Consider the following 24,619-nt stretch of genomic DNA (forward strand, 5'->3'; position numbering starts at 1 on the left):
ATGATGCCAGAGTCAAAAGTGTAGGCTTAAAGGGCATTTCCAGTCGTAACCAATGTTTACCTCAGGTATCAGGTCACCTATGATCAGTTCATTTCATACCATCTACACTCCCAACTGCAGCATGTGGCCGTTTATATTCGTTTTTGCTCAAGATTCTAATTTTAAAATTCGCTTTATAATTAAAGTTAAATTCAGACGTACCGCGGCTTCCGCATTGTTCCTTTCTGGGTCAGAAACACAACAGTAGAAGGACTCAATTGATATCGATGAGGGACTCTGAGGCGTTTGTTCTCTGACCCCAGAAAGGAACAATGAAGGAAGCCACGGTAGGTCAGAATTTAAATTTCATTTAATTGTAAAGCGAATTTTAAAATTTAAATGGTCAAAAGGACTTTACTTAAGTTGCAACCTTTTAAAATTAGTCCAGAGCCCATTAATTAACATTGAAAAAACGATTATTGAACAAAAACGAATATAAATGTCAACATGCTGCAGTTGGAAGTATGGTTGAGTGTTGCCAATACACTGAAGATGTATTCCTAGTCTCCTCTCGAACAATGAACCCAATTCCTACTACACCTAGATGCTGATGTAGTTTTACAGGAAGTTTAAGGCCATTACAGACAACATTAAATAGTTCTGGCAATACAGATCTATGGGTCTGTCAGTTTCATATTGAATTTCCCCATCTCATTATTTTTGACTTTACATGGATAGTTGCATTAACCACACTGTCAGCACATGCACAGAAGACAAAGCACATTACATATTGTTTCAGAACGTTTATTCAACGGTTCTCTGTACAAAAAGTTTAGGAGGGAGCTGCCTGTACAGCCTGTCCCCTCTGCACAGACACCCTGGTGTGAGTCTTGGCCAGATGGTCAGTGAACTCCTGCAATGAGAAGATAAAAAAGGGCAGTTATACAAACCTGTAAACTTGACAAGAAAACAAATCTTAAAGATAATCCAAGCTGTGTACTGTACCTGGTAGGGAGACTTGGTGAAGACGGTCTCCTTCCAGAGATCAGGCGTCAGGTAGCTGTAAGTCTTGGAGATGGCGTCAAAGGTGGCCTTGGCTGAGGAGCAAAAAGAAACCATGAGTCACTGCTTTAGACAGAGGCACCAGCACATCGCAGTGCTGAAATGTTGCTTGGAAAAAGACAAAAATGTAGAGCACTGAAAAGGGGAACAGAGGAGACCAGTGAAAGGTCACTCTGCCGTGCATTACAATACTCGTTCCTTTCTCTCCTGATAACGACAACTACACCACTGTATAGGTGAAGCTGAGCAGAGCAAGGAGACATTGAGCAGACAAAGACACACAACCGATTAAAAAGCTGCTTACCGAAGTTGCCGAGGGTGGCGGTGCAGCCCCTGGCGGAGGTGTAGCAATCGTCGATACCGGCCATCATGAGCAGCTTCTTGGGCACAGGGGCCGACACGATGCCAGTACCACGGGGGGCAGGGATCAGACGCACCAGGACAGAGCCGCAGCGACCGGTCACCTTGCAGGGCACGGTGTGGGGCTTACCGATCTTGTTACCCCAATAACCTCTCCTGACGGGGACGATGGACAGCTTGGCCAGGATGATGGCTCCGCGGATGGCGGTGGCCACCTCTTTGGAGCACTTCACCCCCAGACCCACATGGCCGTTGTAGTCACCGATGGCAACAAAGGCCTGTAGACAACGCCAACAATGTTAGATTTAGACATCAGGATTACAAAAATATAACGCTACATATGCAGAGGAAACCTGCAGAGTTCATAAAACTCACCTTGAACCTGGTGCGCTGACCGGCCCTGGTCTGCTTCTGGACGGGCATGATCTTCAGCACCTCGTCTTTCAGACCAGAACCCAGGAAGAAGTCGATGATCTCAGACTCCTACAGGAAAAAAGGCAGAGTTGAGCTTTACACAACATCAGCTCAAAGACCATATACCCATATATAAAATTCATACTTTTAGCTAGTATCAGGGCATCAAATGTAATTTGTCAAAAACAAGAAAACAAAGCATGAATAGCTGTCAACTTCCTTCTTTCTCTAGGCTGTTATCAATTCAATTTGTGTTTTCTGTTCCTTTCTGAACTTCTTCATTACCAGATGAACATTTACTTTGCCATCTTACTAAATGACAGTTTTGAAGGCAGAAACACATTTGGTACAGGATTGTATGAAGGTCCTGGAAATGCCCTCAGTAAAGCTTATACTGGCATAGACCTAACCTTTGTCATTGACAGGAAGCATTACAGAGCTCTGTCATTACATGTCATGTAATACATATTGTATAAAGTAGGGCAATCTATACACAAAACATTTAATCAGGACCATCCAACAACCCCGCTAACGTCAATGAAGTCTCGTATAGATATCCAGGAGTGCGGCTTACTTTGATGGGCAGAGAGTACAGGTAGATCTCCTCCAGGGACTTGATCTTCATGTCCTTAACCAGGCGGCCCAGCTTGGTGACCGGCACCCACTGCGAGCAGCACATGTTCACCGTTAGCATCACCACCATCATCATCATCCCTGTCACATACACTTCATCACATCTCAACGTGAAAACTATTCAGGGTTTAGGTCTCAGACTTACTTCCTTGTCCTCGGACTTGCCCCCACGGGCTCCGCGGCCCCTGCCACGGCCTCTGCCGCGTCCACGGCCCCGGCCGCCGCGGCCACCGGCGCCAAAACCTCCGCGAAAACCTCCTCTACCACCGGCGTCGTCCGCCATTTGCTGTAAGACAACATGTTTTAAAATATGTTTATTGTTTCTAGGCGACTAATAAGAGTCTGTTCATCATAGCAAACAGTTCGAAGCATCGATCTGTGTCAATTTCATTTAACATTTTAAACCAGAACACGAGCATCGCCGCCATATTGGAAACCTAGACCGTGCTTATAAATGTATAAATAACTCGAGTTTAGCTGTATTGTGATAATAACTATGTCACGTGTTAGGTAGAGTATGTTCTCAGGTCATTTTACAGGTAAATTTAATATGTTAGGACGAACGATGGCAAAGATGAAGACGGATTTCCTAAAGATTGAGAATCAGTACGTGCAACTTACGTGATCGTTATAACAGGAAGAAGAACCATGAGAAGTCCCGTTGGCTTTTATATAGACGTGTTATCGCGATATTTCACCCGAGTGGACACATACTGCACTGCCCTCTGTTGGCATCTTTTATACAAATGTCCTGCACTCGTTGAATAACTGGGAAAATAAGTTTGGTATCAGTTTTATCTATCTTCGATCAGTTACTAAAGAAAATCATAACATATTGATAATGACAGGGATTGTTTAATGCAGCCTCAGTTTTGCTGCAATTGTGGGAACCTATAGGTTTTCTCTGTGTTAATTCAATTAATTTAAGAGGGGTCAAAAACACAATTTTACAACAAATAGGGACAGAATCAATTAATGTTTGTCATTCTTCAAGACCAGGGACCATGGGATGATCTGCTCTTTTCCTTGTTAGATTGATGTCACCACTTTTCCCCTGAATGAAGATGTGGAGCAGGCACTATAGCATGTGTGTGTGTTTTACTTGTGCTTTATTTACAACATTTTCAAAAAACTGTTACAAATCCACTCGTTGTAATCCAACCTACATACCGGTAATCAAAAACACACACCATCAATGAAATGAACACATGCGGAAATTATACACAGCAGTAGCCCACCAGCAGCAGCAGCAGTAAATGACCCTTAACAGTTGCTATTGTGACTACTTGCAGTCCCACTGGAGCTGCCACTGCTCTCGCCGAGGTCCTCCTCCTCCACCTCATGCAGATCGTCCATCACCTCCAGGCTCTCACAGATTAGCCCTATCTGCCTCTTCATGTGGGCCATGGTGCTCTGCATCCTCCTCATCTTCCTCTGCAGGGCGGTGGCGATGGCCCTGTGGTTTCTCTGCCTGGCTTCGTACTCCTGCCTCAGTTGCTTGTAGCAGTTGTGTTCGGCCTGGTTGCGATGGGAAAGTATCGTCCCACAGCCCATGTGGCAGGGCTGACGCCAGTGTTCACAGTGGCGCGCATGAGTGTCCAGGTCTCTGCGGAGTAACTGTGCCCGGCAGCCCTGGTATGGACAGGGGACGAGCTCGTACAGACAGCTCATGCTGTGGCAGTACTGCTCTGAGAGGGGGAAGGTCTCTGCACAACCACGGATCTCATTCTTACACTGTAAAAGGCCAGAAACAGAGCTTCAAAACAAAATGAACGCAGGGTCTCTTCCGGGCTTCTAACTTATCATTTTTGTTTAGTTATTTTACCAGATATCACTTACTTTCAATGACAGGACATAACTTTTATGTGCAAAAAGAAACAAATTCATCACTCTGTTTCCACTTTCCCACCTTGATCTTCATGCGTCCAATAGATTTGCTCAGCTTGAACATAACAAATATCAAGCTCGCGTTAACAGGCTTTCTACAGCATGGACAGGTCTCCTGTCTACAGAGGACAAACAACAGTTACTCTTGTTCTTCTTCATGGATCAAACATCAATAAGAGTCAAATACAGTCCAATTTGATAGTGGGATGGATCCATGTTGTGTTCACTACCTCTTGAGCCATTGTAGGATGCATTTCTTGCAAAAGATGTGGTGGCATGCTGCTCTCACCGGACACCTGAGGACCCCCTGACATATGGTGCAGATGAGGTCGTAGTCTGGGGTGTCCACAAACAGCTCCACATCGTAGCCCCCGCTCTGTGATGACACCTCTGGGTCTGCCTGGATGTGGCCAATAGAAACACTACTTCACTCTGGGTTATCATTGTGTATTATTATGTTTTCAGATCAAAGACGCGACAGCATGAGGAGATGGACATGCCATGAGAGTCTCAACAGTTTTCTCTACAGCTGTGTGAAACATGAGCCTACAGCTGCCTACAACTCTTCCACAGTGTTTTCTACATAAAGACAGGAGGCAACAAAACAGAACTGTTCTGGAAAGTCATATGACTGATCACATGATGACAATAAGCAGGTGCAATCAGTCTGACAAAACTCTTTTTCCACACCAAAATGTAGGTGTAGGCTATGTTTTAAAAATGTTTATAAACACTTCACTGCTATCATTGTGTGGAATTCCTAAAAATTTAATTTTCAACATTTCTGTCAAAAAAGATGACACTAACACATAGCCTACAAAACATTTTTTTAAGGGACAACACATTCAGTTCACTAAAGATATAGGCTAGACTAGCTGTTCTGATATGAAGGATGTAAGAGTAAACTTATCAAAACTAACCGCGATCACCCATCAATAAAGGTGAAATAAAGAAAGAATCCTGGTTTAAAAAAGAAAGAAAGAAGAGAAGCTGTTGTCAACTCACCATATTAAGCTTCTGTCCTCACCGTGTTTCCATTCCCGGCGCTGGTTCACTCCATATCGATCCTCTCACAGGTCACACTCACACCCTCGTTATCAATGCAACACACACATGAACATTCCTGACAAAACATGAAGGAGGGACCGTGTGTTTCTCTCGCTCTATCCCTCCCTCTCTTTCTGTGTGTGTGTGAGTGGACAAACGAAAACAGAAAATGATAAAAAAAAAAAAAAAAAAAAAAAAAACGGAGGCAGATAATGGCGCTCATTATGCAGCGTCCTTTCCCAGCTGTTCTAGCATTAGAGCTCCGCCTCCACATGTCAAACAGGAACCTTAAAACGTGAATGGCTCCAGCTGAGTCTATTGTTTCAAAGTTATTCTGATTTTTTTTTTATTATAATTATTAATTATAAGAAACGTGGTTCACAAACTGTATATCCCTCCAAATCAATCTCATCATATGAATTCATGTAGAGAAGCACGTTAACAATAGAAACTGATTTTTTTTTTAAAGTATTACTAGCGTGGATAATAGATCCATAGATCCCTTACTGGTAGAAAGAAAAAAATCCTGGCCAATCACAGTGCCGTGCGCTCAGATGACGTAGAATGTGTGCGACTCTGGTTAACAACATGCGGGATGGATGTGTTGACTGTCTCCAACGTGTGATGTGAAAACTGCCAATTGATTCGCTTAAGCAGCAAAAATACGTAGTTTTGGGGTGGTATTTATTTAGTTTTTAAGATGGCGAATACCAACCTTCAGTTCAAAACAAAGTAAGTTTGTTTTTGTTACGCGACGCGGCGTCCCAGCTGCAAACACGGCTGGCTGGCTAACACGAGCTAAGCTAAAGTGTCACTGAAACTTGCCACAGCTCACAGTAATATATCTCTGTTATTTCATTACAGTTTTGCTGTTTCCAGCAAGATTGAGCCGTTTTACAAAGGCGGAAAAGTGCAGGTAGGTGAAATGCTCGTTACTAGTCAATTTTGGGGTTGGGGGAATTTGTAAGTAACAAATTAAAACAACAATGGTCCTAAGCAATGCAATGGAGACCAACATGCCTTGACTTTTAGTTCCTTGCATCTGACAGGCTCCTAAAGAGACTTCTTCACAGAAGACATTACACAGCTGTTATCACAAACTGACTGGGACAGTTTGATCTTCTGACTGAACCTTTAAACTCTTCGTCTGTTTGTTTTTCAGATCAGCAAAGATGAGAAACACATCTTTTGCACCTGTGGCTCTCGTGTCAATGTTTTGGAGATCAGCACCGGGAAGGTGGTCCACAGTGTTGAGCATGTGAGTTCACAGTGTGTGTGGTTACCTTTGGATGCTGGAGTCTGTACTGTTCCAGTCTTAATAATGATATCACCTACTCACTTCACATTAAGTAGCACAGTGGAGATACATTCTGAATATCATTGCGCCATCCATGGGCGTATCCGAAATAATGTCAGTGTTGTGTGAAATTGTGCCTTTGATTATCCTGAGATCTTTCCATCTTGTCCATATTGTAACTGCAGGATGATCAAGAGGACATCACATCCTTTGCACTCAGCTGTGATGATGAGGTAACGTGAACAACTCACCCACAGTGTTGATTTGCTGTTTAGTCTAATATCACCCCATTAAAGAGTTCTTTTATGGGAGTTTATGGGAGTTCTTTTATGGGGGTCTTATATGTTCTTCTGTGTCCAACCACAGATGCTGGTAACAGCCAGCAGGGCTTTGCTGCTGAAGCAGTGGGACTGGAGACAAGCTCAGTGCACTCGTTCCTGGAGGGCCATTCACACTGTTCCTGTAGCCAGCATGACCTTTGACTCCACTTCTACGCTCCTGGCCACAGGTCAGCTGATGATGTTGCATTAATAGTAGTTACAGTTACAGCTGCTGCAGTTTACTGAGTTTCTCCTCTTATTGTCCTGCAGGTGGCTGCGACGGCACCATAAAGATGTGGGATGTGGTGAAACAATATTGCACTCATAATCTCAAGGGGTCGTCTGGTGTTGTGCAGTAAGTTTAGACACAAATATAGAAGAATAAGTTAGAAAGTTACAGATCTCCGAAGTTAGAGCCTTCAGTTTTTAATGGAGGCTACAGATTTTGTAACTATTGTGACCGCCTTTGTGTGTGTCTTTGCAGCCTGGTCCAGTTCCACCCAGACATCGACCGGCTGCAGCTGTTCTCCTCCTCTCTGGACTGCGGCATTCGGCTGTGGGACCTGCGCACCAGTCAGTGTGTGTGTGTGCTGCAGAGCCACTACAGCGCCGTCACCTCCCTCAGCTTCAGCTCTGATGGTAACACCATGGTCAGGTAATGTGCTGTATATTTACCCCCCCCGCCCAAAATGCAATATCCCTGTTATCAGAAGTCAAACTCAGAACATCTAAAATGTGTCTGCTGTCTTTTGCAGCTCTGGCAGAGACAAGATCTGCACAGTGTGGGACCTGAAGGCTCGCAAAGCAAAGAGGACTGTACCGGTCTATGAGGTCAGACAGTAGAATGGAAAATATATTGGTTTTGTGCAGGTTTTGTGCTATGTCAGTGATTTATTTCATATAGAATAACTGCAAACACACAATCTTGTTTTGTTCCTTGTGTGGGGGAAAATGCTGCAGCTGTGACTCTGAACTCTGTTTGTTCATTGTTGTCCATAATGTCTCTGTCCCCAGGCTGTGGAGGGTGTTGTGCTGCTGCCTGAGAAAAAAGATTTCTCTGAGATCGGAGTCCAGAGCAAAGACTTGCATTTCATCACAGCTGGCAGCAAAGGTTCAATTCCTGCTCTGTTCTGACAATATAAACGGCGTCTTTGCTCCTCATGAACTCACTCTCTTCCTCTGTTCCGTCCCTGTAGGTGTGTTGAGAGTGTGGGAGGCCAGCACGGCACGTTGCGTCTACACCCAGCCCCTCCCCTCCACCCTCACCCCTGTTTCTACGGAGGAGGAGGAAGAGAAGGATGATGACCCACGCAGTTTAACGTACCTGCTTCACCTGGCCACCTCGTCCAGACTGGCCGCAGTCACTGCAGAACACAACATACTGCTCTACCAGCTGCCCGGCCTCACCACTCAGCAGCAGGTGGGTGGCCACACACAGTGCAATACTTACAGAACTAATATCTATTATTCAGAAGTTAAATGTTTGAATTATTAAATCATTTATGATTTTCACAAAACAGTCATTTTAGATTTAAGTTGAATTAAAATACCCAGTGATATCACATACATTTATGTAGATCCTAGAAGATACTGAGATTCCTGCACATTTTTATTTTGAACTTGTGTGATGTCAAACTGGATCTACATAAAATCCGCGGTTTCCGTGCCATTGGTGCATATTTATCGGAGTCTCTCTTTCCACTCTTTCCCAGTTTGTGGGCTACAGCGACGAGGTGCTCGATGTGAAGTTCCTGGGTAAAGACGACAGTCACATTGTGGTGGCCACCAACAGCTGCCAGCTGAAGGTGTTTGAGCTGCTCACCAACACCTGCCAGATCCTGTACGGACACACAGGTCAGTCACCAGCAGAGGGCAGCATGTGTTCGTGTAGATGAGGCATCCCGCAGTATTTAATTTATTCACTCAAGAGCAAAAAGTGGATACAATTCTGCCATTTTCTCATAGACGTGAACAGCAAAGAAAGTATTATTTCTTATTTTATGTATATTTTACAGCTCTCAAGTCCATATATTCACTGACATCTGCCAAATGAGTTTTATGCAGCGGTGCAGGACATGCAGTGTTTATTGTTTGTAGCTTCTGAAAGCCGCAGTAGTTGTTGCACTAAATGGAAAACCTGTAGGACTGGAAATGAACATCTTATTATAATTATGCACATTTTATCATAAGGTAAGGTAATACAGAAAGTGAGAAAGGCTACACAGAATAATAATGAAAGTGAAGGTTAGTATGTACTTTACTCATAATAATAATAATAATAATAGTAATAAAGAAAGGGAATGATCAATGAAAGTTAAAATTATTTTATGAACAATTAAAATGTTCTGATCTTTAATAACACAGCTGTGAAAAACAAAAAAATAAAACATAAAGGCAATTTGGATTAATGAAAATGAAAACTGTCATTGAAAGAAGCAGAATCTGAGTTTGTCTCAGTTTAGGGCTTTTAAACTATGACTTGCTGAGCAGAATAGATATCTGTTGTCTATTGTGATTCTTATCTCCTCTGCTCATCTTCCACAGATACTGTCCTCTCACTGGACGTGTTCAGAAAAGGTTCGCTCTTTGCAAGCTGTGCAAAGGTGAGCACGCATGCAGCAACGCTGCAGACAAGGCACAGAAACAAACAATGAATCCACACATGCTCACCTTAACTCCACAACAAAGCCACGTGAAGCTGTTGTACGAGGTTAAAAGGTTATGAAACCACATTCATGGTGTGTTTGTGCGCATGTGTTTTCAGGACAGGTCAGTGCGTGTGTGGGATATGGACAGTGACAGCGGTCAGATACGATGCGTGGCCCAGGGCTCGAGCCATGCTAACGCTGTGGGCTCCATCAGCTGCTCCAGGTAACGCTCCACATCTCTGCAGCCAGTGTTTTTTTAATCACATTCATGAACACAGATTGAAAAAAAAAAGAAGGGATCTGAGTGTTTGTGCATGTGCGTTACAGTAACGATCTTCCGTGTGTGTTTCCATATCTAGAATGAAACCGTCTTTCATAGTTTCTGGCAGTCAGGACTGTACGGTGAAGGTGTGGGATCTGCCAGCAGACTTGTCTACACCCGGGGCAGAGATGTGTCAGCTGACTGCCCGTGCCACAGAAAAGGCGCATGACAAGGTACACGACTGAATATTCCACCACAGAAAAACACAAAAGCATTTGTAGCTGGCAGCCGACCCAAAGAAAGACGTGACCCACAGGAGGTCACAAGCTTTTTTCCAGTGCAGCAGGCAAATTACGTCACAGCTCATAGCATTTTGCGTTTCATAGGAATATCCTTTCCATGATCTTATCAGAGAGCTTCAAACAAAACGTAACCCAATACCTGAGATGAATTACAAACAAAAATTGAGGGTGTGTCTGCATTTTTTGTCAACCTTCATTTATTCAAACATGGACAAATGCGGGTTGTAAGTAGTAAATCTTCTAAGTTCATAAAGAAAGGGCTTTTGTGTGCACATTTTGTAAGTTTTTGTTAAGTGGAGACTTAAACAAAGAAAACACAGTTGTTATTTAACTCCTTTCAATGACTTTAATTGGAAAAATGAAACCTGTCAGCAGAGGAACCAGTTCTTCCCTTCATTTAAGTTTTACAAGGAAATGCTGCATCGAAGTGACAACAGGGGAAAGTGAGCTTTAGTTGCCAAAGGAATAATAAGCTATTAACCTTTAACTCTGAATGTAATGCGGTGTAATTTCACTTTTGGAGTCGCCACCCTTTTCTCATTACATACAGTGAATATAATCACATAGCTGAATGCACAATACAGGTGTTAACATTGTTGGGTATTTATGTTGTCAAACATTACATGAGTTGAGGTTATAGTGTTGAATGAGCGTCTTTATGCAGCTGTCCACATGATATGAGCAGCTTTGTTTACCTGTACCATTTTATTTTTCAAAGCAATGGAGGATCATCCATTCATGTCTGTGACAATAGTTTATTCTTCATATAAGGTCCAATTTTTACCAAATGATGCCACTAACACACTGTTTTGTATTTGTTGGAAGTACCAGGTATTGAATTTCTTAAGAGTTTTCTGTTCGCTTCATTATCACCTCACCATCACACCATTGTTCTCTCTCCACCATCTCAATGAAAAAAGGTGCTGCTGTCATAATGTCACGTACGACTCCTGCGCTCCTTTTCTCTGTTATGGAGGAGGAAAGCGGTTCACACTTCAGCTCCCACACAAATTGTGTATCGTATAAAATGTATAATATTCAGAGTTTAAGATTTTAAAGATTTAAACAGATGAATAAAAAGGTTTATATTTTATTGGATTCTTCAGGCCTTGCCGAGAAATATTTTAAGTGAGGAATACACACATGCACACACATACACAAAAGAGTGAGTCAGTTTCTTGGTTTGTCTTTGTACTTGTTTTTTTTTTTTTGAAAGGTGACTCCTCTCATGAGGAAGTGTATGAAAACTCCTGCTGGGAAGTCAAATTTGTGCCTAATTTCCTGCTTTTCCTGCTTCACTGACACAATGACTCAAACTCTATGACAGTTGACTGTGTGTCCATCAGCAGCGCCTGTTTACTTCACTTTCCTTTTGTTCTTACAGAAAACATTCTTTAGAAATCTATCAGATCAATGCAGAGTGGGCGATGTTTATCACAGCCAATAGGGAGGAATTTGAAGAATCTGTCTCTGTTTGTTTTAGTATAATTCATTGTCCAATCATAATTTCTTACTTCATCTCAACAACTTTGTCTCTCCTCGTCATTTCTACAGGATATAAACAGTGTCGCCGTGTCGCCCAATGACAAGCTGCTGGCCACGGGGTCCCAGGACCGGACCGCAAAGCTGTGGTCCCTGCCGGCGGAGGGGGACCTGGGTCTGCTGGGGGTGCTTCGCGGCCACCGTCGCGGCGTCTGGGCCGTGTCCTTCTCTCCCGTCGACCAGGTGCTGGCCACATCCTCCGCAGATGGCACCACCAAGCTTTGGGGCCTGCAAGACTTCAGCTGCCTCAAGGTGAGACACTGATGTCACGGGAACCGATGACTGACTGCATGCATAATAAATGTGTTCCTTTTTAACAGCCCTTTTCACAAAGAAAGACAAGATGTAAACAATAAGTTAGTGATGAAGCAATTATGTAAAAGTCACGTAGTGGAAATACAGTTGAAAAGCAGACAGTTAGTGTTGTGAAACGTTATGTCTCACTGGACCAGTGGATTTTTTTCCTTCTGTGTTACACCCAGTTAAGCACGTCATTAAAGCACTTATCTAAAACTTGACAGCAGGTGTGGAGGAAGTTAATTAGTCCACACCTCTTCATGTAACTGACATTAATTTACAGCTTTTTGATTTTATCTCTTGAGATGTTTTTAATTGTGCCATTGAAATCATGTGATTGTGTTTTACTTATGTATTTTTCCTGATGTCTTCAGACATTTGAGGGGCATGATGCTTCAGTCCTGAAGGTCATTTTTGTGAGCCGAGGCACTCAGCTGCTCACCAGGTAAACCCAACTGTCTCTCTTATAAAGCTTTACTCCATATATTGATTGTTGAAAACATACATAGACACATACCTGCATAGTTTAAAAAAAAATGTGTTTCATGATGGTGTAATGGCGGCTGTGATTCAGAGCTTCTTATCATTTTCTATCTCTAGTGGCTCAGACGGTTTAGTGAAGTTGTGGACCATAAAGACCAACGAGTGTGTGAAGACACTGGACGCCCACCAGGACAAAGTGTGGGGTCTCCACGGCAGCCGCAAAGATGATAAGATGGTGACCGGCTCAGCGGACTCTAACATCACTGTGTGGGAGGTGAGTCGGATTTGACTGATTGTCATCAACAGGGGAGCTGAAGAGAGGATTCAGATCGACTGATTAACAGTCAAACCACTAAATGCAGCTAATTAATAGCATTGGCTGCCAGGATGAGGACGTGGCAGAGATTGTCCCGTCCTGGCATCGGTGTTGGTGTTTGTGTATGTATCTGTCATTGTGGCTGTTTCATGCTGTGCTCAGACACTTTTACCAACATTTATTTAACAATGTTTCTTCTCTGTCACTATGTTGCTATTTCATGGTGTTTTAATAAGTTTAATTTCCTCTATTTAATCTTACTATCCCAACAGATTAAATAGTTTTTGTTTAGGCATCATTTCTGCATTGTCTGTTCCTTTTGTTGGTTTGTTATTTGTTGTATAAGATTGCGGTTTATTTACTTTAGATAAGATCACCTTATGCTTGCATCATAATTCAGCTATTTCCTTGGTTGAAATTTCACCCCCTCTGTATGAGCCTTTTTTTCTGTCCTGCCAGAGAGGCTTACCTGGATCCCTGAATTTTTATTTCTACTCTTTTTTTTGGAAAGCAGTTTATGTTTCAGCCGTATAAAGTGCCATATAAAGGAATTATTAGAATGGAAATTGGCACCCGGCCTTGTATGATTTGTTACTTAACAGCTCAGATATCAGGATATCTAAAAACAATGTTGACACAGCACTCGAGGCTTGTCAGTCAGTATAAGCACCATTTATCTAGCAGGTAACTCTCAGGTGATCCTTCATTAGTGCTGCTCTTCATCTTTTCTTGGGGGTAAAAAGGAGGATTTCACTTCAGGGGAGACACATTATCATAAAAAAATATAAAAATCACCCTCTGTCCACTTTTTGTCAGGATGTGACTGAAGTGGAGCTGGCAGAGGAGCAGGCCAAACAGGAGGATCAGATACTTAAGTAAGTTGCACTTAACATTATCTTTTAGGTATGTAAAAGCCATCATAGCTGCTTCTAGTCCGTCCAATTGAAGTGGTGGTCGTCTTTCTGATGGAGGTCAAAGGTCATGGAGGAGTGGATCTGTCAGTCAGACTAGACCGCGGTCTACTTTTCCCCCTCTTGTCTGTCTGAAGGCTGATGAATAAACAGAGGCTTGTTAGGCTGAGGTGGACCTCACTGGGTCACAGGTCAGGGCTGTGAGGGCATCTCGGTGTTCTGATAAACATGAAGGACTTTCAGGTCTCAGACAATTGACTGCACATTTAACTGGTGACTGTGTCCGTTCACTAGTGTGTTTATGCATGCAGTCATCTGCAAGCCCTTGTAACAAATGGCTTATTATCAGGTCGCACACAGACAAAAAAGACAAATTATGTGTGCACATTGTCAAGTAATATTTCTTGTTAGTGAGTAGGGTTGGGCACCGAAAAACGGTTCCAAATAGGAACCGGTTCCTAACGTCCGGTTCCGGAATCGTTAAGAAGCCGTTTGCATTTCGATTCTTTTTATCGGTTCCTAAATGTCCGCACTAGTTTGTTTGTTTTACTCCGCTCGCACTAGTTTGAAGTAATTTGACCCGCCCCGCACCACCGCATCTATTTTCACAACCATCCCCGCCGCTATTAAACGTCAGACAGCGGCGTTTTACTTTGAAAGGGCAGACAGAGGCGCTGTGTTGCCGGTAGCTTGTCAGTGTGGAGCTCGTGAGGAGTGAGAGAGTCACAGTGCAGCGAGTGCAGCCGCCGCGGCCGCCGCCTCTCTCTCTCCCCGGTCTGCGAGAGGGCGAGAGGGAGAGAGCAGAGAGCAGGCCCCCCGCTCTGCTCTCTCCTCTCACTGAAAGCAACCCCGCTCTGCTGATGCGCCCAGCCGCCGTCTCACCGGTTCCCTCACACCTCCGCCGGCTTTCCCGTCAACATCAGCGCGCCCCTGATAACACACTCTGGACTTCATCATCAGTGTTTTTAATGACCCGCCCCACCGCGCCCCGCACCGCAAATAAAGTAAACATTTCTTGACCGGCACCGCGCGTCACTAGTGTACAGACCTCCTCAGCCTGAGAAGGCAGACATGATTATCTTCTTAAACAAAAACAGTTTTTGATTTGTCATCATGACTGCTCCAGTGTTTGTTTTATTTTGTTGCATATACAGTCACCTGTTCTGCAGCTCTTTGTATGTTAGACTGCTTGCCAAGTTTCAGTTACAGTTAGGGACCCTCCCTTTTAATTGAATACCATAGTTGGCAAAATCTATTTTTGGAGGCCTTTTGGAGGTCTTACAAGCTGTGTAAGATGTATGTTTGAAGTCCAAGCATGCATGCAAAAATGGCCTGTGTGAAGAGTTTGTCAAATAAAAAAATATCCTGTGAAATAAGTTGTGACCTGTTGACCTGCACCTCAAAGAATCGGAATCGAGAATCGTTTAGAACCGGAATCGATATAGAGAATCGGAATCGGAATCGGAATCGCTAAAATCTAAACGATGCCCAACCCTATTAGTGAGGTAATGTCTCAAAATGTGTCTCTCTTGTTATCACCTGGTCTAAATACCACAGATAATTGAATGATACAACCTATCAATAACTCTAGCCCACCAAAACAATATGCTATATTTGTTGTAGTTAGTTTAACACCGTTTTGAAACATCAAATTAAGAACTACTTACATATTCAAACAGAAATGTGTGTACATTTGACTTTGTGTATTTCATAGGAAAGTTGTAGTAACCCCCGGCAGTAGGAAAACATGACCTACAGTCTATGTGATTTATGTGTATTTTTGTATGTATTTGTCAACGTTATTAGAGCTTATGATCAGTAAAAATTTTATATGACACCTCAAAAAGTTGCCTGCCTGTGTATGACTGTGTTGTTTTGTTGTGTTGTTTTGTGTCTCCAGGCAGCAGAAGTTGTCCAACCTGCTCCATGAGAAGAAGTATCTGAAGGCGCTGGGTCTGGCCATCTCACTGGACCAGCCTCACACCGTGCTCACTGTCATCAAAGGTATTTTATCCCATGAGGCCATTCCACCGTCTCCAACCTGTCTCCTATTGATTCCCAGCCTGTGCTGCATTTTCAGTCCAAAATGTTTTCTGTCATCTTTCTTAACACCTGCTGCATGCAATCCATCTCCTTCATCTTCTCACCTGTTATTTTTCTTGACGGGGCGTGTTGTCTCTGTCAATCCGTCATGTCACCCTGCTCACTTTTCAGTGGTCCGAGCACTTGTACTCATTCACCACACCCGATACTGCACTGTCATGCTTCTTGAGCTGAAATACTCGGCTTGTCACTGCCTTTGACACAAAAGAAAAAAAATGTCCCCAAAACAGATTATCACAATGAAGTTTGGTAATCGTATGCTGAATAGCCATCATGTCCCTCAGGGCTTTACTGACACAATTGCAGGTCAAAACAAAACAGAGAGGTTATTGGGACAAATCACAGATAGTTTCTAATAATGTAAATGCTTTTATGAACCTCTTGTCTGTGCTTACATCGAAACCAGTACTGTGCTTTTTTTTAAAGTATATTTTTGTGGCTTTTTGCCTTTAATTGTCTGGATAGTTGAGAGAGACAGGAAATGAGGAGGCAGAGAGAGGGGGAATAACATGCAGCGAAGGGCCACCGGATTCAGGATTTGAACCCATTGAGCTATACGGCACCCCGGTAGTCTTATTTTAAACTGAATGACCCAGTGTTTTCTCAGATTCTCTCAGTTTGCAGAGCTATTTAAACAGTGGAAATGATCCTTCAGCAGGTAGTAGGTTGTATGTCTAGGTCATTGTCTTGGTCATTGTTCAGGTAGTATTGCAGGTGTGGGATCAGCATGTGTCAAACAAAAGGCAGGCGCATAGTGCAGGTTTTGCATTATTATGCACAGTGGTATCGGTTGCACCTTGTCATCCTGACATAACAAGAACATAGATGTAAACTTTCCCAAAATAGCGTCACAGCAGATCTGATTGTGTAATGCTAACTTGAAATGAGTCTCCACACAACAGTGATTTTGGTACGGTGTGTGATTACCAACAAGTTTCACAGGCTTTCATATAGTGGCTTCAAAATTATAATTATGTGTGTGGTGTGAGGTGTTTACATAAAAAGGAAGGTGGCACTTGATCAGATTGATATGATGAGACTTAGACACAAAAGAACAAAAACACAACAACACTGTTGCATTTATTCGTAAACCTTTTTACTCCACAATGTTTCATCCATAAATGAGGTAAAGCTGAAGGTGTAAGAAGTCCTGTATATGTATGTCTACGATGATCCGTGAGTTAGGTACATAATTCACTGCAGCGACTTCCTGTCTAACATCTCTGACATGTTGACCTTGTGCTTTCAGCGATCCGTCAGGGTGAGGACAGACAAGAGCTGTTGGAGAAGACTTTGTTGAAACTTCGAGTGGATCAAAAAGGTAACAGGTCTTTAAATATTTGCAATGACCATGCACAGAAACAAAAAGGTAAAAATGCACAGGCTGTTTGAATTCTGTGGCAAATGCATTGTTGATATTGAACATTTTCAAAACATTTTTAAAGCAGAAGTAAGCGGAATGTTTGTGTTAATATAAGTCTTAAATAGTTATATCTTCCGACAGCAATCACTTACATAGAGTGTTTGGTCCGAAACACGGGTCTATCAGTCACTCTGCTCTGCTGTAAGCCGAGGAGAAAACTTTCCTTGTATCCTACAACCTTTATCCAATGAGGAGAGAGAACGGCATAAAGGGGCGGTCCTCTCTGTGTGTGCAGCCAAGGGATGTGCGTGAATGTGGTGACGTAGGGACGAGGGCGGGGGCTGCTACCTCCATCGGCTGACAAGAAGTTAGCCAAAACGACCGGATCGCTTACTTCTGCTTTAATGATCATCTACAGTAATTTAAAGTTCAAATTCTAATTATCTGTGAAAATGTGTTATTCAAGAGAAGGTTATGCACTGGCGAGAGTTTGCAAAAAAACTCTGGCCTGTTGTGTTAAAAAGAAAAGACATCAGAAAAGTGGAGAGTAAAAAAAGAATTAATGTGGTTTTCTAAACCATTAAGCTTTTTCACAAAAACATGAGGTTTCAAGTCTCTTGGTTGTACTGTTTAGTGTTGAACTGAACTGAGACACAATTCTTGTACAGTAAGTGTAATCCTCAATCTCTCTGCTGCCATATTATTTCCATTTCTGGTGCACAATAAATTCTTGGATTGATTGGCAATGAAGGATCCACCTACTGGAGCCTTCATTGGCCAGAAAAAGAAGGCTGTTCTTGGCTTCATTTGAAGCTTCTGTAATGAGGTGGCCCAGTCGAGCTGCTGTGACACAATCAGACTCCAAATGTGGCCCCTCAATTGGGCACAGCCCGCTGTCTGTCATTCGGGTTAGGGTTAGTACCTAGTGATATTGTTTCCTTCACCCCTGGCTGCTGGCCCACACTCAACCATGTCATGGCTTCACTCCCACTCAGAGTCACTCCTGCGCTACTGTGTGGTGTGGAACACCAACGCCAGAAACTGTTTGGACGCCCAGGCCGTCCTCCAGGTGCTGCTCACACACCTGCCGCCTGAGGAGCTGCTGCAGTACCAGGGTGCCCGAACACACCTGGAGGCACTCATCCCATATACAGGTAGGGCTGTGTGTGTGTTGGAGACAAATGATGTTGGAGACAAGAGACAATAAAATATATTTTTATAGCTTTAATCCAGGCTATGCACAAATTATTGTAAAACATCCACATAGTGGAATCCCCCCATCAGTATAAAAATATCGGTATACAGAATAGTACATCAATTATTCTGATATAGTGAATCATTGATTGGGTTCAAGGGCTTAATGAGAACAACACCACCAGCATAGTTGACATGAGAAAAGTTGAGCAAGTGCATGAGGAGCAGTATAAGTGAACTGTGACGACTGGTTTGATGTAATGTGATGGAGTCAAGCAAGTTTTTAAGATATCTGTTACATCTAATACTGTAAATGCAGCAGGTAACTCTCATAGAAAGAAAATGAGCATGATCTTTTGCATGTAGTCAGGGGAAAACAATTGGTGCATGCATACCCATGTACCACAAAGTGACAGCTAAGATGATTTGAGAGCTATAGAGGACATGTTTGTAAATAGTTTGTTGTCAGGAGTCTGGCAGAGGTGGTAAACTGGAGAAACAGGATGTTTAAGTCTCACTAAGCCATCACTGAAACTGGTTTAACTACTATTTGAAGTGTATACCCTTTCCTATTTCTCCTGAGGTACAGCGCAAACATAAACATGATGCCTATCGTTCGCATAGGCAAAGCAGATGGAAAAAATGCCTCGTGTTGTTAAGATATTTATCTGAGTTTCCTGTTACCCTTTGCGTTGTATTTCCTGATCATAAATCTAATTTTGGCTGAAAACCATTAACTCCCCCTCTGTTTCTCACAGAGAGACACATGCAGAGGATTGGACATCTGCTGCAGGCGTCCATGTTCCTGAACTACATGTGGCAGAAGATGCGAGTGGCCGGAGCACCATCCAGGTGAGCGTCTGAGGCCGGGGTTAGAAGGACATTGTCTCGTGACCTGTCAGTCTTTATGTGGGTCAAACCTGCTAAAACCAGCATAACATGAACCCTGTGGAATCCAGGAAGATGAAGAGGTGGTGTTGTTTGCTACTGAGCAGCATTCTCTGCCTCGAACCAGGCGTTCAGCCGCATATGTCCCCTTCTGAATGAAGCTTTGTCTCCAAAATGAGATCCTGAAAGATGTAGCTTTAAGTGACAGGTTCTAACTGATGCATGGTGATGGTTTCCAGGGTTCACTTCCTCTCGACCTATTTCCCTAAATATCGCCTTATCTGGAATAAAAACATATTTTTTGTTTATAGTTATGAGAGATGCTGGTTACAACTCTTCAGGTCTAATCCATCTTGTTTTATCCGTCTAGCATGGGCCAAGACGAGGAAATGGACACCACTCCTTTGGCACAGCACCAACCCTTCTTTATGATTGACAAGGAAAAAGGAAAGGACAGTGGTGAGGAGAGGAAGGATGCCGGGGATGACAGCGATAGCGGACAAGATGAAGATCCAAATTGTCCCGTGGAGGAGGAGGAGGAGGGGGAGGACGACGAAGTCAGCATCACCAAGAAAGCTTCCACAGCGGACGAAAGGATGAAAAATGGAGAGAGCACCAAAACAAACGGCAACCACCACTCTGAGGAGAGCTCAGAGGACGAAGACGCGGAAGAAGATGAGGGCAATCAAACTGAAAAATTGAAATGTCTCCCAGTTTCTTCTGCCCCTCAGTGCCAGACCTTCGCCAGCTGACAGGGACCACCAGACTAACCACAGAGGACTCACTCCTGTGGGGAAAAAAATACCTCAGGAAGTCCTCTTATCTCGGACCATTAGCCGGAGCCACACTGAATGTGTGGCGGTGCAGGACGAGGCAGGTGTGAAATGATGATGTTACAGATAACAGGCCTCTCTTTTCTGATTTTCCCAGACAAAATGGACAGAAGGAAGGAAGAGGTATAGAAGGAGAGATGGGAGGAGGGAGGCAGGCAGGCAGGTTCGAGCTAGGGTTGTTTCCCCTCACAGCAAATACCAGCTTCCATTGTCTGCTTCTGTAATGTTGCATAGTCCTGATCTACCAGCTCGACAACAACACACTGGTTATATTACCATGGGTTTTTTTTTTATGTCACAACTACAAATGTTTATAAAAAATAAAAACAAGCTCCTTGTGATTTAAAAATAGTTTAAAATGAGATTTTTGTATTTTATGTTGTCGTAAGAACCATCAGGCATTCATCAGTCACATGCCTAATAAAATAATAGTTTCCTAGAGTAAGTGGGAAAATCTCTGTCGGCTGACCGCAGCTTTTGATCTTTTGAACTCTGCATATTTTATTAAAGTTCAAGTGGGGCACATGTAGCCTAATCCTCTGCCTTTATTTGTACCAAACTCCTCAGTAATAAAGAAACATGCTGACTATTTTTAATCTAATCTTGGATGTGTATTCAGTGTTAATTATTACACACTCCTTCAAGTGGGATTTTTGCTGTAAACATACTTAAACAGGAAACAACAGACAGCACACACTGGGATTTCATACAAATATTTACTTTTAATGCAGTTACAGGAACAAATCGATCACACCCTGTGCACTGGGCACAGCCAAAATGCATATAAGGCACAACACAAGGTTTCCAGTATGGAAAATAAATCATCATCAAAACAGACAGTAAAGAGGTGAGCTATGCATTTTTGAGAAATTTGATTAATCATCTTTGTTCGTACATTTAAGCTGATTACGCTTAACTGATTTTGTTGTCAACATTTCTATTCGGCTTTAAAAGGGGTATTGGCACAATTAAATTCCCATTACACATTCCCACAGTCCTCTCAATGCAGATAAAATGTACTGTACAGTCCTAAGGATTTAATCACCTGAAATTAACAAAATATTTACATTTAATTAGCTAAGAATAATGCCTTCATATTTGCAGAGGGAGAGGGTCCTCTTTTACACACTCTGCCATGTTTCTTTGTAGCCCAGAGTGGACGAGGAGGGGGCCACCTCAGTTCCTCCCCACAGGTAGACGCCACAAACTCCTACACACTGCTGGTTTAACAATGAAAAGTAAAGACGAACATCAGTGGAAACTTCATCGGCTCGTTATCTCGATCGGTATGGGTGACACGCCGCCTCTGGCTGCGTTCTTGCGGGTGATGGTGGTGCAGCGGGTGAGAATCTCCTGAGCCTGCGGCCTGGGGGGCACCTTGGGCGTCGTGGGCCCCTTGTAGAGGTTGGGATCAGAGACGCTGGGGATCATTCTCCCCTCTGTGATGCTGGACGGGCTGAGGCGGTTGCCCACCATGGGCGGAGGCGTGCGGCTGAGGCGCAGCATCTCGTCGTTGGGGCTCTGGCTCAGGTTGAGGGAGGAGCCGGCAGAGGAGGAAGTGAAGTCGTCGCTGCTGAAGCTGAAGTCGGTGCTGTTGCTGGCAAAGCTCGCCACGCTCCCTGCCCTCAGGCTGGGGCCGTGGTGTTCCTCCTCCTGTCCTTCAGTCTCCACCATGATGGTGGGTGGAGGACTGGGCCGTGCAGTGCCAGCGTTGGTGGCGGGCGGCGCCGGAGGCTGCTCGGACAGGAGGTTGAGAGAGTGCGACCTCAGCTTGCTGTCCGGTTGGAGCGGGCGGGGCGAGGGCGACCTGGAGGGCGGAAGCTGCAGCAGGTTCCCTTGAGAGCGGCTGAGCTGCTGGGACCGATCCAGGTTGGAGGAGGGGACTGTGAGCTGGTGGGGGGTGAGATCTGGGGAGTGGGCTGTCATCCGGATGTGAGGGTAGTTGTAGGGCTGCAGGAACATGGTGGGGATGTAACCGGTTTTTGCCTTGTATCTGGAACAAAATAAGAATGCAGAGTTGAAAAAAATCTGGATTGTTTTGATTCACGTCCAGATAAAAGTCACGGTTCTCATTAGCAGGAACTTCAGTGAGGAATGTGAGGTCGACGTGAGCGCAAACACTGTCTGGTATCTAGCTGAAGATTGATCTTGTTTGCTCTTGATAGACCCTGAGGCTGATGGATGGCTTTCCCCTATACTACACGGAAGAAGTTTATTATGCTGCCATTTCCGTCACTCTTTCTTTTCATATTCATCATGCTACTCTGTTCATCCTCATCCCTAAATAGATAGCCTCCCTACCTGATGAGCCACCAGCCGTTGTCAGACTTCTGCAGGACCTCCACCACTGTACCGATGTTCACGCTGATCTCGTCATCTTTGGTGGCCTTGTAGTTCTTTATTACGGTGCACATGGTTCCTGAAAGTGAAAGAAAATAGTTAATATCGCTAAGGTGTTGACGGGATAATGACCTAAAGGTGTAGAGGTAAGGTCAGCAGCTCTGCATGTTAGGCTACCTCTCCCATCCCCGCCCACATCGTCTTCATCATCATCGTCATCATACTCCTTCTCCAGGTAGGGAGCAGGGAACCAGGCCATCTGTTTGTCTTCGTTCTCCACAAGCCACCACCCTGAACCAACACAAACACACGTTACACTCATCCCAGATTGGATTTTTTTTTTGTTTTTTGGGGGTTTGTTAAAATCATTAACAGGACCCTGACTGAAGTTTGTTTACTCACCTGCTTTGTCTTTGATAAGAACGTCCACTTTCTCATCCAGTTTCACTTTAAACGGTTTGTTCTTGGTGTCTTTGGTTTCATACGGGGCCACGCATCTGTACGTCTCTGTGACAAAAGGCTGGGTCACGTTGCCACCTTGTCCTGCTCTGATTTCATCATCTGATGGCATGATCATGATGCTGAGGATGAGAGCTGCAGGTTAGTTTGTTTTTAGAACAGTAGGCCTGGAAACCATGAGGGTCAGTTCCTGGTCTACAATTGATTGATTGATTGATTGATTGGTTGATTGCCTTTATTGTCATTGAAAAGACAAGATACTAATGCAGTCTTCCAGGTCTACATTGTTAGCAGGGCTCCAGTGCCATGACTGCAGATTTGAACATGTTTTTCAAATATTCAATGTTTCATGTTTACCTATAAGTCTTGCACATTTTTTATCAACATTAATCACTTTGCTCACATAAAAAAACATTTGTTGTTGCTCCATTTCTTTCTTTCTTTCTTTCTTTCTTTCTTTCTTTCTTTCTTTCTTTCCTTCTCTTCTCAAATGAGTTAGCTAAATGTCTACAAATTTGTGTTTACTTTGTCTTAGAACAAATACAATGTAAATAAGCTACAGTATAACAAACTATAAAACGTCCATTTATTTGATTAAAGTCAATACAACTTTTTTCTTTTTCTAATCTCTCTCTCTCTCTCTCTCTCTCTCTCTCTCTCTCTCTCTCTCTCTCTCTCTCTCTCTCTCTCTCTATTTTTTATTTTATTTTTTACTTGTGATTGATTTAGCCTTAGTACCTCACTATGCATGTGGAGGTTGGATGGAGCTATAGAACAAAACCACATCTGGCTTCACAAAGCTGTAAAAAAAATAAAATAAAAACCCCAGCTGTGCAGACGGTGGGTATATAGGCCGCCTACCTGTTCTTGGCGAACTCGGGCTGCAGGTCCTGGTCTTTGGCCTGGAAGAACTGGATCAGGTCTGCGGCCTGAGAGACCCGCGGGTCACAGCTCAGGAGCTCGTTGCAGTACTTCTGCAAGAACTTGAGGCGCACCAGTGATTTAGTAGGACTCTTCCTCTGGCGGCCGCGCTTCATCCTCCTGTCTGAACGGAAACACAAGTCAAAAAGCCTGTCGTTGCACGCACTGATCTACACTAACCGCAGCTGGAAAACGACACTTGCACTCACCTCGAAATTTGGGGATGACTCTCTCAGACTTCTTCAGTTTACCAGTTGTTGGGAATGTCTTCTTCAGTTGTTTCTGTAAGGACCAGGAGGACCGAGTTAAAGCCTCCAGAAAACCAGTCTCCTCATGTGCAACAACGACACTTTTTATACTCACGTGCAATTTCTTGAAATCCCTAAAAGTCCTGTAAATAACGACGTCACTCTGGTCGGACCACAGCACAGAGGTCATGTACATCTGGAGGGAGGAAGATGCAGATGTGATCACTGCAGAAAAGCACAGAACTGCACTCATATTGATCCGCTGCGCGCTTACTTTGCTCTTCTCCTTGTGCATCACTCCCATGACGCGGACACTGAGGGGATACCGCTGGGCCTCCATGGTCCAGGCTGCACTAGAAAGCCTACTAGTAGTCCGGCTGTTGACGAGCTGCGACTCGGGGCCTGTCAGCAGGGCAGGTGTGTGTGCGTGAGAGACTGGAGCAGCGATGCTCTGCAGGTGTTTTTATTTCCTCCCCCGGAGCAGGTGTGGCTCCGTGAGTCACAGCCACG

The 24,619-nt window shown here is 43.8% G+C and overlaps 4 protein-coding genes across 4 annotated transcripts; 1 reads left to right on the forward strand and 3 right to left on the reverse strand.

Annotated features, from left to right (window-relative positions):
• Positions 1-767: 767 nt before the first annotated feature.
• Positions 768-2,756, reverse strand: rps2 (ribosomal protein S2). The gene is made up of 6 exons (XM_083976697.1): positions 2,594-2,756; positions 2,390-2,479; positions 1,777-1,884; positions 1,346-1,679; positions 985-1,076; positions 768-892 (listed from the first exon to the last, which is right to left on the reverse strand). Exons 1-6 carry the CDS (start codon positions 2,729-2,731, stop codon positions 812-814), a joined length of 843 nt encoding a protein of 280 aa, XP_083832823.1. The 5' UTR covers positions 2,732-2,756; the 3' UTR covers positions 768-811.
• A 955-nt stretch (positions 2,757-3,711) lies between these two features.
• rnf151 (ring finger protein 151) lies at positions 3,712-5,454 on the reverse strand (the record flags this gene model as incomplete). Its single annotated transcript, XM_083976859.1, has 4 exons — positions 5,341-5,454; positions 4,566-4,735; positions 4,358-4,454; positions 3,712-4,182 (listed from the first exon to the last, which is right to left on the reverse strand). The coding sequence occupies exons 1-4, from the start codon at positions 5,341-5,343 to the stop codon at positions 3,712-3,714; spliced, it is 741 nt and encodes a 246-aa protein (XP_083832985.1). The 5' UTR covers positions 5,344-5,454.
• Positions 5,455-5,956: 502 nt separating this feature from the next.
• On the forward strand, positions 5,957-20,656 carry tbl3 (transducin beta like 3). Its single transcript, XM_083977193.1, has 23 exons — positions 5,957-6,114; positions 6,247-6,298; positions 6,545-6,640; positions 6,865-6,912; positions 7,046-7,187; positions 7,270-7,354; positions 7,484-7,654; positions 7,755-7,830; positions 8,014-8,110; positions 8,196-8,419; positions 8,712-8,853; positions 9,544-9,602; positions 9,764-9,870; positions 10,007-10,142; positions 11,766-12,005; positions 12,425-12,495; positions 12,651-12,807; positions 13,666-13,724; positions 15,661-15,764; positions 17,113-17,184; positions 18,222-18,380; positions 19,179-19,272; positions 19,679-20,656. The coding sequence occupies exons 1-23, from the start codon at positions 6,083-6,085 to the stop codon at positions 20,058-20,060; spliced, it is 2,805 nt and encodes a 934-aa protein (XP_083833319.1). The 5' UTR covers positions 5,957-6,082; the 3' UTR covers positions 20,061-20,656.
• A 748-nt stretch (positions 20,657-21,404) lies between these two features.
• On the reverse strand, positions 21,405-24,449 carry noxo1a (NADPH oxidase organizer 1a; the record flags this gene model as incomplete). The annotated part of the gene is made up of 8 exons (XM_083977684.1): positions 21,405-22,134; positions 22,443-22,560; positions 22,659-22,772; positions 22,884-23,062; positions 23,802-23,985; positions 24,071-24,143; positions 24,225-24,305; positions 24,384-24,449. The coding sequence occupies 8 exons, from the start codon at positions 24,447-24,449 to the stop codon at positions 21,405-21,407; spliced, it is 1,545 nt and encodes a 514-aa protein (XP_083833810.1).
• Positions 24,450-24,619: the final 170 nt, after the last annotated feature.

The sequence above is a fragment of the Trachurus trachurus genome, assembly GCF_905171665.1.
Source record: "Trachurus trachurus genome assembly, chromosome: 8".
In the NCBI taxonomy this organism is placed as follows: domain Eukaryota; kingdom Metazoa; phylum Chordata; class Actinopteri; order Carangiformes; family Carangidae; genus Trachurus; species Trachurus trachurus.